The sequence below is a fragment of the Misgurnus anguillicaudatus genome, chromosome 1, assembly GCF_027580225.2.
Source record: "Misgurnus anguillicaudatus chromosome 1, ASM2758022v2, whole genome shotgun sequence".
NCBI lineage: Eukaryota > Metazoa > Chordata > Actinopteri > Cypriniformes > Cobitidae > Misgurnus > Misgurnus anguillicaudatus.
In genome coordinates, this window is record NC_073337.2 from 10,810,896 (window position 1) to 10,827,404 (window position 16,509).

The 16,509-nt window shown below is 42.1% G+C and overlaps 1 protein-coding gene across 2 annotated transcripts; it reads right to left on the reverse strand.

The window, feature by feature from the left end:
• Position 1: 1 nt before the first annotated feature.
• tulp4a (TUB like protein 4a) lies at positions 2-16,132 on the reverse strand. 2 transcript variants are annotated; one of them, XM_055189638.2, is made up of 15 exons: positions 15,986-16,132; positions 15,079-15,331; positions 14,607-14,989; positions 9,229-9,357; positions 8,977-9,138; positions 8,712-8,892; positions 8,302-8,409; positions 8,035-8,201; positions 7,680-7,904; positions 7,348-7,582; positions 7,100-7,244; positions 6,603-6,774; positions 6,364-6,457; positions 2,729-5,982; positions 2-2,650 (listed from the first exon to the last, which is right to left on the reverse strand). In XM_055189638.2, exons 3-15 carry the CDS (start codon positions 14,856-14,858, stop codon positions 2,534-2,536), a joined length of 5,241 nt encoding a protein of 1,746 aa, XP_055045613.2. In that variant the 5' UTR covers positions 14,859-14,989; positions 15,079-15,331; positions 15,986-16,132; the 3' UTR covers positions 2-2,533. The 2 variants fall into 2 exon arrangements, with proteins under 2 accessions (XP_055045613.2, XP_055045614.2); XM_055189639.2 differs by having other exon boundaries at positions 6,603-6,747; positions 14,607-15,331.
• Positions 16,133-16,509: the final 377 nt, after the last annotated feature.

Here is a 16,509-nt window from a genome sequence, read left to right on the forward strand (position 1 = left end):
AGGTATTTCAACCTGTACACTTTATTGGGCTACACACAGACAAAGGACACAATTCAGCTTTTGAGGAACAACAAAACTGTTCATTACAGTACAATGCAAACCCTAGTGCATAGGCTTTAAGTTAGTTAGGCCTAACCCCCGAACCCCAGAGTCTGTTTAAAAAATAACAATCCAGAAAAATGGGGGAAATAGCAAAGCATATGGTTCCCCTAAATACACAGTATAGATCAAATAAACAGATAAAGACAATTGCAAAAGAAAATAAATGAAAGATCTGAAGAAGTCACACAAAAGTTTTCTGCTAAGCAGTCAACTTTAAAATATCTAATGACATCATGGGTATTTTCTATATTTAAGACAGTATGGAAACAAATCTTTGCCAACTTAAGCAAACATGAACTGTAAAATAGAAGTGTTGCAATTATAACAAACTGTTACGTGCGTCTTTCAATTCCAAAGCCAATCCATGCTCACTGCGTCCAAACAAACACAAACTCCATAATAATATAACCCAGCATGCCTTTGTACCGTTCAATAAAACAACTTGTTTTTCTCCATTTCCATCATATCTGTTTGACCTATGCCTAATAAACACATTTTAAATTTCATTTCTTTTAAAATAATTGTACAACAAAGTCCAATACAGACCACCGATCAAATTCGTACATTGTAAAACACACATCACCTTAATATATTAAATGGGGTCAATTTCTGTGTTTTTTTAAACATTTGAAAAGTCATCAATATAAAACTGAGCAATGCAACGGAGAAAATAACATTTCTCCCCTTGGAAGGTCATAAAGGTGATGATTTCCTCTCGAGTTTTTGAAGAAAAACACAAACTTTAGTTGAAACTCAGCAGTGTACAAAAGACACATGACAAATCCCACCCGAAGCCACTTTACTACACACCACATCATAACCACAACCACCAACACACACCTTCACACCTGCTTTAACACCGAAACCCACTGCTGCTGCCCCCTCCCATCCACCAACAATTCATATCGAGTATCATCCACATTATATATACAACACCAAGCTGAAAAATCGCTTTCATGTTAACACAACGTTCACACTTACAGAAAATGAATTCATCGTTTTCATACTCATGTGAAATCGTGAACTGCCGTATTGACAAATTCAACGGTGAAGAAAACAGTCTTGACGATATTGCACAATAAACAAACAAGACATAAATAAATAAATAATCTTTTTGTAACAATAAATCAACCTTCTTTTTCTCAGTTCACCATCAGGATAAGTTCTAGAGAGAATCCGGATGAAGGACCAAAACAATGAACCACATTACCCCCCCTCCACCTTTGTGTTTGGACCATTCTTTAAAAATGACACAAAAAACGCACATGCACACACATAGTGTATCTTATGGTTCCCATCACAAATACAGTCTTGCCCTTTCAAAAAACACTGAACCAAAATAAAGGGAAATATAATCCAGGGTCCTACAGGCCCTCATTTAGAATGCAGATGGATTCATTCACCGTGTGCTGTACTTCACACTTCTTATTTTTTGGTATCAGTTAGATCAGATTAAACAAATCCTCAAGTATATTCTATAGTCATGAACAATCATAATCGTGTGTTTTTTCCATCTCGCTTCTTTTCCTCACAAACCTAATGCTGAAATCTACTGAAGACTGCATCTAACACTGTGATATTCTTTGCACTGATAACAAAACGTGTCAGATAAACACATTATATCAAAAAATAAAAGGTATGAAATGACATTGTTGAAACACAGTAGAAAAATATTTCCTGTTGCTCATTTGCACGTTTAGGTGGACTAAATGTGGCCTGAGAGCCATTACACAAAATCACTTCACAGAAGCGTCGGCAGGGGGCAGTCACTTCATTTCAGGAGAAAAGAAAGAGAATAAAAAAGAGCTCTAATTTGTACATCATCTTATTTCATAAAATGAAAGAGATGCATCAGGATTAACAGAACAAAAATCAATGAGGCATGAAAGACAGTAGAAATAAAACATGTGAATGAAAGAATACTGAAAACTTATTTGAAAGGAATTATTCCCTAGAAACATGAGAGAACCTAGAATGCTAATGAACATAGCATCACTGGGTTAACTTTTGAGCTTGTTCTGTTTGCCTAAGCAAGTCCATACCGACTGATACAGACTGGGTTTTCAGTCTTACTATTTTTTAATAAAATATTTATGACTGCAAGCCAAAAAGCATCCAATCAGATGCTAGCAATTGTACTCCAAGGGGAAAAGTCCCTGGAAGTAAGTTAAGATATGATCTCCTCAAAGTCTGACAGACATTAGTATCTTACGCAAAAAAATTCATTAGTATTGACAGTATGTTTTACAGCAATTGATTTCAGTGCCCAGTAGTACCTCTAACACTTGGAAAATGTGGCATTGCTTCCCAGATGTAGTTTTTCAAGTATTAGTACTGCATCTTAAACTGGGAAAAACACAAAAAAGAAGAAAAACTAAGATAGCGAAGAAACAAATAATATAATTTGGCTAAAATGTTCATGCCCAGCCAATCACTTTAGGCGCTGAGTGACATTAGCAAGTGCTACAGCAAAAGCCTGCACCGCTGAGAAAGGGTACTGAAAGTCCAGGATGTATGCATTCCCATCAATTCTTCCAAACTGCATCACCTACACAGAACAAAAATGGTTAGAATTTTTTGAAGCCGCACCTAAACCTATAAACAAGTCAGTAGACATATCACGTACCTGTCTGCCCTCAAGCTCAATTTGAAAGTTCTTTGCCGATTCCTGTGTAACTCTTCCTCCAAAGTCCAGCTGGTAGACCTGTGTAGCTTCATTCCAAAGAGGCTGTTTGTTGGCCATGATGTAGACAAATCCCTGGCTGCCAAGACCACGGTCCTCTTTCTCATTAGACTTTCGGCATTTGATTTCATCCAGCTCGCAGCCTCCTGCCCTCAAGTTCCTTTTTGCTTTCCAGTTCTTTTTCCCGCTCTGGCTCTGGTTCATCAGCTCGTCTCCACTGATGAAGAGCTCTGGTTCACTCTCTGAGCTGTCCTGGAATTCATTTGTAGTGGCCTTGCTTAGCTTTTTGGCTTTTAGCTGCTCTTTCTGGCCTTTAGGTTTCTTTTTGTCTCGTCCACCCAACCTTGGACTGGAGATGAGGGAGTTGAAGTCACCAAGTGCACGACCCTCTTTTTTGGATTTATTGCCCCCCTCTGTGACGGCTGGAACATTTGCCTCATCTGTCCTAGTGTTGTCAACACGTTTTCGGTTCTTCTTGCCAAATCGGTCTGTTCTTTGGGGCACTGGACTTTCATTTAGTGAGAGCACCTCCTGAAAGCTCTCCCCGGCTTCAGCTATGGCCTCTGAGGGACTGACTGCATTTTGGAGGTCTGGTGGGGGTGAAGGCAGAGGAGGTGGCTGAGGTGGAGGAGAGAGAACAGGCTTATCTAACATGTGGGAGGCCTTTGGCGGAAGAGATGGTGCAGGACCTGGGGGGCTTGGCATGGGTGGACAGGGATTGTAAGTACCCCATGGATGAAGAGGAATCGGAGTCACAGGCAGACTGGAACAGGAAGATGTTCCAGGGTACAATGGCGGGAGGGGGCAGCAAGCAAGGTTGGGCAAATTGGGTGGATAACCAGGTGGCAAGACCATTGCTTGCTCTTGCTGGGAAAACTGAAGTGGAGCAACCACCTCTTTGGGTGAGGGGGGGCGCAGTGAACCTTGTATTGGCTGAAGGTGGGGACCACTGTAGGCTGTACTTGGTGGATAGGGCAAGGCAATCTGATAAGCTCCTGGTGTTTGGAAAGTTGCGGCATTAGGACTTGTTGGAGATTTAGGTGAGAGCACAAAAGGGAGACGGGAAACATCTAGATGCTGTGCAGGGCTAAGAATAAGTGGGGGAGGTTTGTGGGATACGGGAGGTCCAGACGTGGGCAATGATGGAGTACGCTCCTGAGGAACCCAGATTTCCTCAGTAGGAGATGATTCCCATTGATACGGTGGTGGTCGTTTAACTGGCAGACTAACTACCTCGGTATTAAGAGACACCTGCCTCAGAGACTGATTTAAAGCCTCATCCTCTGTAAAGGCAGAATTGATATAGTCAGTCCTTTCTCTGCTTCCACCTCCACTAGCAACACCACTACTGCCATCCATACTGAGCAAATTATAGGAGGATTGGGAAGGCAGAGGTGAAGCACTGTTAGAGTGCACAATAACAGTGCTGTGAGATGCACCACCCCCAGTTGGTGGAAAATCTTGCCTAATGATTGTACCACCAGCTATTCCATTACTTCCACTGCTGGGGGCCCCCCCACTTGCACCACTGTTACTACTGCATTGGCTGCATGTATAAAGAGCTGTTGCCCCTCTTTGCTGGTAGGAAGCAGACAAAGTACTGGCTTTGACCTTACTGGGGAGCGTCCTCTGGGGATCCAGCATCTGAGAAACCTTCAGTGCAGCCTCCCGACTGTTCCGCCTCAAGGTTGCATGAATCAGGCTGCTGTCAAGTCTCTGAGCAGGGCTCCGCCCCGCTCCAACCTGATTAGCTGTGTCAGGGTAAGGGGGTGGGTCACCGCTTGGTATAGAGTACCTTGGCACAGTGAGACGGTTTAGTGTGGCTGAGGCGTAGGGCAGCTGCACCTTCTTCCCATCTGCAACAGAGGAAGATGATGCAACCCTGAGGGTGGCAGAGCTACCGGGACCCTGCAATGTGTAAACATTCTGGTTGCAAACAAGTCGTGTACGGGGACGGCACACCTCCTCTACATTTCCGCTGCTGTCAAATGTGGTAATTCGCTCATAGCCCAAAGGGGTTGGGTACTGAGGGGCCTGTGCACCAGGTGGATACAGGGTCAGATCCCCTTTTTTAAGACAAACTTCCCCTGAGGATGGTGTGCTAGAGCTGCCCCCAGCTGCTCCGGATGTAGAATTTGAAGAGGAAGCAGATGGGACGGCAGCCGCAACTGTGCCAGGATAGGGAGGAGGAGGGTTCATCTTGCTAATCTCAAGAGGAGAAGCAAAAACAACTGCATCACCCTCAGCCAGTTGTGGGGCAGAACGAGTAGTTTTAACCTTAAGCAGAAGCTCATGCTCCCCTCGCTCTGTAGTGTGCTCTCCTGTAGTGGGGGGAACTGGCATTGAACTTTGCGGGAGCTGAATGACTGGGCAAGATGATTGACCTGAGGACAAAGCTGGAACAGGGATTTGGATCTGATGCTGCTGTTGCAACTGCTGCTGCATTTGCTGGTGCTGCAGCTGCAGTTGCATTTGTAGATGCTGCTGTTGGATTTGATGCTGAAGTTGCTGCTGCATTTGCTGGTGTTGCTGCATCTGTTGGATTTGCTGCTGCATGTGTTGCTGCTGCAAAATCTGCTGCTGTTGAAACTGATATTGTTGAAGCTGTTGCTGAAGGTGTTGATGCTGCTGCTGTTGTTGATAGTGTTGTTGCATCTGTATCTGCTGTTGTTGTTGATGATGATGATGCTGTTGCTGTGATTGCTGTTGGGATGTTGAATGCTGTTGGGATGTTGAATGTTGAGGAACTACAAGCCGTCCAACTTCCATACCTCCAAAAATTACATGGCCAGGACTAGAATACCTGGCAGGAACGCTGTACTGCGCTGTGAGCACAGTGTCCTGCTGTCCTTGGTCAGCCACCCCAGGTGGTGCCACAGTTGACGTTGGATTGGACAACACATCCAGTTGCACGTTTTGATTGGCTAGAAGGGACTGGACCAGGCCAATGCTTTGGGTTGGGGACATGGCTTGGGCAGGGCTGTGTATGGGAGCAATGGGTATGTTGACAGTGCAGGGTGGATTATCATCAGTGATTCCTGATGCTCCTGTGACAGGCAGGTCATCCTCATCCTCACTGAAGACATTAGGACTGAACATTGGTAGGTTTATGTATTCCACAGAGATCTTCCTCACCTCAGGGAGGTAAATAGTCATCTGTCTGGGCTGGAGATGAAGCAAACTCGTCTTGTAGATAACTAAAGAGGATACAGAATACAATTATTATATACATTATGTTTATGTGTGTGTCTGTGTTTCCTGTTTATTAGGGTTGGGTACCTTTTTTCAGCACTTAACGGAAAAATATTTATTTCAGTGAAAAAATAACGATGCATTACATTGCCCTGTTTGTTGTGTCTGAACAAGTTGCAGGGGTCATATCACGGGGTCTCTCTCTCTCTTTCTCTACAATTTACATAGCTTATTCTCGCACGATGCCTAGATGCATTATCAGGTACCAAAATTTGGTAGTACCGACGTAATTCGGTCAGTGCTCTTCAAAGACTTTGGTACACAACCCTACTGTTTATATACAAGCATTTATTATGTGGTTTTTATTACTGAAAACCAAATATTACCTGCGCCGAGATTTGTTGGCAAAAATGCTGCTAGTCCAACAATTTTGAACTTTGTTCCCCATATGTTGGATGTAACTTGAGCCAGATAATTGTGCTAAAATGCAAGGAGACAAAAATTCTTATGAGAAATGTTTGGCTAATAACTGTAATTGACTAACAGAAAGTGATCTACACTGAGATCTCTTCACAAATGTTCCAGCAGTAATGTAGTCTAGCTGTAAGAATGCAGTGAGCAGTACCTGTGTTATGTCATCTAGGGGGAACTCTCGCCGAGTCAAACTCGGGGAGCCAATAGAAGGTTTCCGAATGGGCAACCGTGGCGATCTGGAGATTTCCTGTGTGGTGCGGGAGAGCTTAGGGGATTTACGGGGATCTATATTTATCCTGTTGGTAAAGGGACACACTAAGTCTCTACAGAGAAGGTAGCAAATGAAGAAAAAAGTTTATGGTGAGTTTGTAATTACATGCAGGCTAAAATTGCAGCAGAATTCACATTGTTTTGTGGGTTTTGAATCCCCAAAAATCTAACTTTTTCTTAAGACATGTTTCACGCTAGAAAGATGAGCTAGAATTTAAGGAAAGCATTTTACAATGCACATTTTATTATTAAGCCAGCTAATATGTTGCACAGGTTTAAATGAAATTAAGCACATCAAGCAAACCTATATGAAAGTAAAGCAGTTGAGAATATGATCATACAAATCTAAAAAGAAAGATGCTCAAGTGTGGCCAGTACCTGGGAAGTTTGGGAGACTTGCTACCTCTGGAGATCTTTGGTGATTTCTTCCCCACCCAATCATCATTGAGCTCAATATCACTTGAATCTGAGCAATTGCAGCTGTCAATCATGGAGGGTATGAAGCTGTTTCCATAGACTTCATCTGTAATAAAGAAACCATTTGAGAATAAGGAATTTAAAAATGAAAACATGCCATTTTGGTACAGTCGACCAACACAGACACAGCTACAGTGTCCCGAACCCACCTGTTTTTCCATCAGTCTTTGGGTCCATGATGACAAATTCAGGGCGGAGCTTACTGATCCTTCGGCCTTTCAGTATAGGGACTAGCCCCCCCAAATACTCCAAGTACAAGGTGAAGCATGGGCCACCAACCTCTGGGTTGTCCTCAGTGCGCTTCATAGTGCAGTGGAGACGCTCGTTCCCCGATGTTGGGTAACTAACAAAGTCTCGCATGTTATTGGGATCTGGGATGGGGGGCTATGGGAGTAGGGGCAGAAACACAATAAAATACTTCAGAAACAAGGCTTTATATGAAGAACTGGAACAAATCTGGAAATGATCTAAAATGTTCTACCTTAATGGTTGGGGCAAAGGCAAAAGACACATATGTGCTTAGGCGAGAGGGCATGTTGAGCTTGGCCACATCCTTCTCATCATGTACTCCGCTGGCAATGACCTGCTGGGACAGCAGCTGTAGACTGGCAACCCTGTGTTCCACCCGAACCACATACAGCGCTGGGCCACAAGCAAGAAACAGGCGAGAATCTCGATGGCCCCAGCACAATGTACTGATCTGTCTCTGAATACAGATGATAAACACATGCACACACTTATGTGTACTGTACATCCCTTATATATATACACATCTCTATAAATGTTTAAAATGTACATAATGAATAACACGGTAAGCTGCGTGACTGTGCGCTCACCTGAGCAGGTGTTTCCAGCGAGTATATGTGTTCACCACGGACATTGTAAAACTTAACAATGGCATTTCGGGTTACTTGGGCACCGGCAGGGTCAGAGGTCATCCCAAGCCTCTCCATCCCAGCCACAGCTAAGAGATCACCCTGAGAGCACCACTGCACGACCACATCTGGCGAACACACAGAATGTATCGCAATTTATAAAAGCCTAAGGTATGAATAGGCCCACCAGGAGGGAAAATAAAAATATTCAAGTTAACTCATGTGCACCTTTAAGCCCTGTTTGTATTGTTGTAGGAGAGAGGTCATCGTAGTTACTCATCAGATTGATGTCTCCAGAGGTGAAGCAGACAGTCAGCACTGGCTTCAGACTGCACACTAACACAAGACACAAAACACAAGTTATATCAACTGCACAGGGGTTTTAGGGTCTTTTTTAAAGTTATTATTTGGGCCATTTTTGCCTTTATTTGATAGACAGTCAATTAAGGAGACAACAGGAAACTAGAGGGTGGAGAAAGGGGTATGGGATCGGCAAAGGATCTTGTGCCCGGATTCGAACTCGGGTCACCGGAAGTGCGCCTGCACAATATATCGGAGCACTGTCCACTACACCATCGGCTCCGACATGTTGTAGGGTCTTTATTATTATCCAAAATAGCGGCGAAGAGCTTTATTACCCTGCAGTGGTGTGCAGTCATCCGAGTCTGTGTCACTCTCACTGCTGTCCTCAACCAGGAAACTGGGGTAGTTCCAGGCCATGCTGACGATACCCTCCGCCTCATGGAGCAGTATATGAGCCAACATCCGCCCATGACAGTCCATGACTATCACCTGCCCATCTGCTGTGCCAAACAACACCTGAGGAACAAACAGAAACCTAAAGCAATGACATCTGACCAGTGCACACTTCTATAGAGCAATGAACAGTCACAGGTGTGTTACCTGCTGATCGTCCGGGGTCCATATTCCACAGGTGATTTGACTCTCCAAATTGATTTCGGAGGACCAATGGCGCTGACCACTCACCGAGCCCACCAACACAAAACCATCACGATATGAGATCAGAGCTTGCGTCCCATCATGAGACCACGTAAAGTCACTGACCTACACAAGTAAGACAAATAAAACTCTGCAGGTCAATCCTAGATGAGAAGATTTCATTAACAGAAGCTAATTGAGTCCACTTGAGCTTACCTGAGCTCCACGATCATTCACCAACTCTACAGACCAGCGGCCTTCATACTGGATCCAAACAAAGATCCCTCCATCTGTGTCACATGTGGCGAGCTTCTGAAAGGGTTCATTCCACCTGACTAACACCACCTGCAAGAGCAACAACACACAAATCTTGTTTTTTCCCCACTGACATGACAAATTCCAATGAGCATCTTCATTTTTACTGACACAAAAGTGTAAGGTTTTGGAAAAAATTTTACACTTTCCATACGTTTCTTCCACAGAAAGAAATTTATTTTTTTTGATTATAATTTTTTTTTAAACCTAATTCAATGTGATGTTACATATAGTAGGTGGTCACTCATGAGCTCTATTGTAACCAGTGGCGGCCAGTGACTTCTTTTTCGAGGGTGCACGATGCAATCATGTGATCATGTGTGTGGCTTTCGATGCGTGTGCAGCAGACATGTATTTTGACATGACGCATGATGCATATAGGTTCACATGACACACCGAAAACATATTTTGAATTCCCACCCTCGGATGAGAAGTCATCTGCCACCAATGATTGTAAGTTGCATTTCCATTATCCTTCAAATACCAGGATTCTGGATTCTTTACCTTAGCAAAGTCTCTGACATCTTATGCTGCATTTACACCAGCCGCAGTAGAAGCATCAAGCGCGAGTTATTTCAATGTTTAGTCAATGTGAAGATGCGTTGACACGCGTCTGGAGGTCTCGCGGCGCAAATGAGGAAAAATGCACCGCGTTAACCAATCAGGAGCTTGCTCTAGAAGTGACATGATTACAGGATGCGAACGGAGTCGTAGAATCCCTCCCATGACGCGAATTTCCACGTGAATGTCTCAATGACTAGAATTTTACGCGCAAATGAAGGGAGTAAACTCAAAACGTTCAAGCGGAGAATCCAGGTAGGTTGCAGTTCTGGAGACTAAAGGATTCCTGATGGTTTCACAACTAATTCTTTATCTTATTTCACTTAAAAAAATCTTTTGCAGTTAATATTTTTTCATCCTAGTTTTTGAGACCCCAATCAGCATTTCTTGTCTAAAGCCCGGGATACACTGCAGGATTGGTGCGACATGGATCATTTAAACTTGGGTACAACAAGCATGTAGACTGTACGATGATGACACCTATTGAATCGGAGGCTGTGACGGCAGTGCCACACGTTAGTGCAACTTCATTAGCATGCGCTAGTGGTAAACAAATACTGGTACGCAGGATGTACAGCCGTCTTTGAACCTCCCTCACTGTACGAAACAAGAACACCGATTAAGAGCCACAATCACAGAAATCATCCAATTGTGGTAATCTTTCATCTGGGAGAGCCAGAAATGGTGCAGTCAGTGTATCCCAGGCTTAATGGTCACACCTCAATTTTGCAATTTCTATAATGAATTCTCATTGTGAGTTAAACCTTTTTTGGCCCATTTTACTTGTAAAACAAAACATGCGTAATGATTCTACACACCTGAATATAAGGTGTGTTTTACTTCCAGCCATCATTAACAATAATATATCACTTTTATATGATTATATACAAAATGAATGATAGTTATTAAAATGGATGTGGTTTGGAATTGCTCAAATGTGTTTGATAAAAATATTGACACACAAATTCTCATGACGGAGATAAAAATTATCTTTTAGTTGCATAATATCGGTTAATGCAAACGCTGTCATTTCACAATAGTTTAATAGTTTTAGGTTTTTAGAGATGAAAAACATTTTTATAATTGACTTAGAAATCAATGTTTTGCACAAATTTGCAATGGAAACCTGGCTAGAGAAATATATATGCCTGTACTGCCTGTGTGTAAATCAGACAAAAGATGCAGGTGACCTCAGATAACACATGAATCTATATTAAGGCAAGGGATCAGACCTGTTCTGTTCAGACAGTTAAGCATCAGTCAGTGACGCAGCAGATCAAACATCATAACAAGAAGATCAGACTGATCATGTCACCAAATGCTAAGATTACAGCCAGTGCTACAGACTTAATAATCACGTTTCTTATAAATATACTCACAGTAGTCTTAAATGTGAGAGTGCATTAAACATGTTATTGTCAAGCTAACTATATATGCAAACTCATAGAGCACTGTGTTAATAAATGAAGCATAACGGCATTAATTTTACCACATGAAAATAACAAAAAAATGATAGTGATTAAAAAAATGTTGGGTAATTGTGCATCGTCAGCAAAATCACTTCAAATATCATCGATTAAACATGAAGTTATACAGCAAAACCTGAAATGGCTTCACTCACCCAAAAATAAACCAAGTGATTCACCAGGATTTCTCAGTGTATAACTATTGCCTCAAGCATAAAGACTTAAGAGTCCAGTGAAAGTGTGAATGCAGGACAGACTCTCTTAATGTCAGATATGACCTCAGGATCTGGTTATGTAAGAGGGAATTAACAATGACACAAAACACTGACATCCCATGTACACAAATACACATGAACAGATATCTTCAGAAGATATTATGACTGCTGTCTGCTGGTGTGGGGACATGCTGCTAGTCACCATCACAAGCCAAAACCTTAGACCATCTAAAAAGTCTCTCTATGAAAGTGAAATAGAGGACTGACCATACTCTGAGGCCATGAGACGGGAATGTTAATACATCTATACACAAAAACACAATCATAAAAAGTTCACAAAACATTTGCTGATGATTGTCAATAGTGATAAACCAATATGTATTTTTAATGGTTTATACTGATATTGAGAAATTGAGCAATCTGGCTAATATGAGGCCAATATAAAGGCTGAGGGTCCATGTACATTGCGTGCGACTCAATTTTCGTCATCAGAAGAGTGCCCGCGTACTGCACACCGCCGGATTTTTAATCTCCACGTACATTGTAAGTGTAGGTCGCGTATGTGCCTACTGAAGAATGTATTTTGTAGCCCAGGAGATGCATAGCAATTAGTCGCAATGCGCATGCGTCGAACATTTGCGTACATGTACGTGTCAAATAAACTATACTTTGCAAGGCTGCGCAATTGACCGTGCAGGTACGTTCACATTAGGGCAGCACGATATTGAGAAAATACGCGCTGTGTGATTGATTCTACTGCTGGCTGATGCGGTAACGCTATTTCTTGCAGTATATCATTTCCCTAAAAGAGATGCTATTTTTATTAGCTATTTTTTTCATCATTTAGAAATGTAATTATTATACTGAAAATTTCTGAAATGAACAGGTAATACATATTTTTCTTTCGTAATTAAATCTAATTCAGGCTGAAAAAAAACTATTTCAGACGTACCGTTCTTTTTAGGCACAAGTTCGTCGCTGTAGTTTTCCTCGCACGTCTCTACTTCTGCCATATTTATTTTCCGCTCTCTGCTTTGAGCCACTAGGTTCACCTCTGAGCCCGCGGTCTGGCCAATAGTATAAAGGTATAATGTGGCATTCACACCAGATGCGGAAGAGGCGGCAAGTTCTGTACGAATTGAGCGTTGCTGCAGGAAACGCGCTAGTTAAAAAAATCTAAACTTTGCCTTCGCCTTAACCAATCAGGAGCTTGCTCTAGTAGTGACGTGATAACAGGGAGCGAGTGGAGTCACAGAAGCCCCTCCCATGACATGAATTTCCACGTGAATGTCTGGAATGACTAGAATTTCATGCGTGAATGACACAAGTAAATTCAAAATGTTCACGCATCCAATTACGCGCAAATAGCGCGTTTTTGCTGCCACTACTGCAGCTGGTGTGAACGCCACATAAGACCTACTTGGCAGGTATTTAGTAAGGCCCCTTCTGATTGGTCTAATTTGGAAAATCTAAGCACGCAACACACAAATGATAGACGCGTAAAATAAATGTAAGTTATCGCAATTCTCAACGATTTGGATACCGCATACAGCGTTATCACAATATCGATAATTTTCCCGATGTATCGTGCAGCCTTAGTTCACGTAAGTTGTAAAAAACACACTATACTCCGAGCTTTACACAAATGTTATTAAAGTAAATGAATGCCAAACATTTTGTGCATAATACTTATGAATAGAACACAACATATTAGGAATAACTAAGATTAATCAGCCAATAACAATTAGAATGAAAAAAATGCAATTATCTGCCAATATATCAGATATTGCTCAATATCATTTTAAATTATCGTCAGGCATAACAACACGATGCATGCTTTATATTGGATGCCAACAAAAGAAGTTAACATTTCTCCCAAACATCTATTTGCTGTGTGGTCACAGTCTCCTGAAAGAGACAGATCACATATGAAACAGCCAATCAGAACAGAAGCAGCAGTCTTAAACATCAGATGAAGAGACGCTTTAAAGATTCAACAAGGTTTAAAATCCCAACAGGGAACAGATTACAGCAGGGTTATTTTTATCATCCAGTATTTTTGCTCTCTTCATGTGTGATGGACACGATGTATGATGTAAAAGCTCTCAAGAGAGAAATAATAAACCATGCAAACATGGAGATGCTGCGAAGACAGATCAGAGTGTTCAACACTCAAAGACAGGCTAAAAACCTTTACCTAAAGGCACTTACACTATCGTTTTGGTTTGTCCAGGCATTGTACAGAAAACTTTCTTTTGTGTCTCACAGACAAAACACCACCACGTGTCTGAGAGTCAATGAGGACAAAAGTGCCGTAACAGTAAGAAAAGATGAGCAGACGGATGAAAGTGTGGTTCACATGCAGATGAGAGATGGTTACAGTTAATGAAAGTTTGTGAGCTCATACTTCATAACCTGACATCTCTCATTAACCAGCGTCATGAGAACACTGACAGGACAGGAAATTATGCTGCTGCCCGTGATGGATTTTCCACCCCACTGCACTTCTGTCCTACCCGACCCACAATACCACACCTCCACACATAAACCGCCATGTGAAATAACATCATACATCATATGTGATGATTACAATTCACTCAATAGTCAATACCACTGAGATGTACTTGGTTGTTTATTATGCATTAACAATACAGGACACAACAAATTAAATCATTCAGAAGGGTTCCCACACCTTTTACCAATGAATTTCTATGATTTAAAGGGGACATTTCACAAAACTTTTTTAAGGTGTAAAATAAATCTTTGGTGTCCCCAGAGTACGTATGTAAAATACCCCACAGATAATTTATTATAACATGATAATATTGCCACTTTGTAGGTGTGAGCAAAATGTGCCGTTTTTGGGTGTGACATTGGTTATTCTTGTCTTTGGTAGCTCCTGAAGGCTTCATGTATGAAAACAGCACTATGTCAGCATACAGAACCGAAAGCGATCTACTATGTTTAAGAGGAATGCAGAAGTAAGTTGCGCATATACCTCATTGTTTGAGACTCAATGTGTCAGGTCTTTGCTCACCTCACTATTGTGTCCCCTCAGGTTGAAGTTGATGCGTTGCGGGGTGGTTCTGTCTCTCCTGCAGTGACAGGAGGTGAATGTCACCCCTACGACACCCCTGCTGTTTCCTGTGGCCAGCCAGCCCTCCTCGTAGTACCGCCTTCTGCATACAGGCTTCTCCTTCTCGCTCCTGGGCACGCGCCCCTTCCAGGACAGGCACAGGATGTTGGAATCGCTGCACAGGACGGGGCCATGTTCCACCGCCGCAAACATACCTGCCTAGAGTGCGGCGAACGGATGCGCAGAAATCCACGCGGTCACCCGGCTCACCAGTGGGTCCCTGGGGTCCAGCCGCCGGTTCACAACCGCTTTAAGCGCAAGCGCATCCGCAGAACTGCATAAAACTACAAACAAGGCACATACATAAACGCGACAGTGCCTTTCCGAGGAATATTCGGCACAGGCGGTCCGTTCGGAGTCTGTGAGAATTTACCTGTCCACAGTGGCGAAAATATCCAGTCAGGGGAAACGTTCTCCGCCTTTACGTTCAAAACGTAGCCTCATGACATCATCGCGTCTCAGTTCATTGTGACGCCAGACTGAACGCTCCTCTCCGCGTGCTCATGGCAGCAAGAGCGCGCGGACGGGATTCTCCTGCGCGTCAGCTGCTTGAGCGCGCGAGTGACGGCTCGGCGTGTGACGTCATCGCATCAGATGAGCCGTCGGCCAATCAGCGTCGGGGATTCCTTAAAGAAGGACAGAGACGGATAATAAACACGATCCGTGATTTTTAATGTACTTACAACAATGTCTGCACGTCAGAAATATCAGTAACTGAAGTTTTTAATTTCCTTTTTCAGCAGACTGTTGATATATATATATTTATATACTTACAGAAATACATATACATGATATATATAGCTGGTACATTACGATAAAAGAAAACATACAGTTCACCACGCAATCCAGTTACGGTATCAGACATGCAAATAAATAAACGTGTCACGTTTTAATGTTAAAAAAAATATTATAAACATCAACAAATAAAGTTACAGGCTCCATGGTTTGAGGTGATAAAAATGAAGTGCAGATCTTTTGTGTATCTTAGACCCACCCCATACAAACAGACACTGATCACAGTTAGTTAACTGCAATGGCAGATGCAAGAATTAAATGTGACATAATAATCTCCCCACATACAAAAATATCCTGTTTTAAACCAATTTCATCTTTGATGCTTTGCTCTTCGTCTCTGGCTTTTGTTAGCTCCGCAGCTACATTCATTTCAGACGCTCCCTCTTTGTTTTTCCGCTCAGAAATACAACAACAGCACGTGCTAGATTAACGGAACCGGACTGCAGGTGATAATAAAAACCAACCAAACCCGTCTTGTGGTTTACCTGCGTGTGTGGATGTCAGATGAAGGTGTTTTCTGCGTCGCTGCTCTGTCTCTCAATCTGATGCTGTCTGGGCCCCTGCACTGGGTCACGTGACCACCACATGATCCCATATGAAGGCTGCCTTTAATTTTTATTCCATCTTCAAAAGATTTACAGGGCATGTGTGTATTTTAAAAAAATTTAATCTGATTATTTGTTGTTAATTAGTTTAAACAAAAATATTAAAACAATAGTGCAAACGCAAATGCATTATTAATGATATTGATAATGAATACAAGATTAAACAGGCAAAACACTATGAAATACTATTTTATAAGACTAAAAATAGATGAGCTGTCAAACACAATACATTTATTAATAAAACGTGTCTTAGAAAACAATGATTCATATCCAACACTGAACAGTTTTTATATTTTTATTAATACATTAAAAGAAAAACCATGGAACCAGCTTTATTTATTTGACTTGTCCCTTAATGTTTTATTTACATGAGCTTGAATGTTTATTTAAATTAACATACAGTA

Bases quoted from the DNA above. Each gene is read 5' to 3' on its own strand.
- tulp4a (XM_055189638.2), bottom strand. From the start codon at position 14,858: ATGTTTGCGGCGGTGGAACATGGCCCCGTCCTGTGCAGCGATTCCAAC. The intron at 9,139-9,228 runs GTAAGCTCAAGT...TTACTTGTGTAG, and splicing joins TGAATGATCGTGGAGCTCAG to GTCAGTGACTTTACGTGGTC. The intron at 8,410-8,711 runs GTAATAAAGCTC...GTCTTGTGTTAG, and splicing joins TGACTGCACACCACTGCAGG to TGTGCAGTCTGAAGCCAGTG.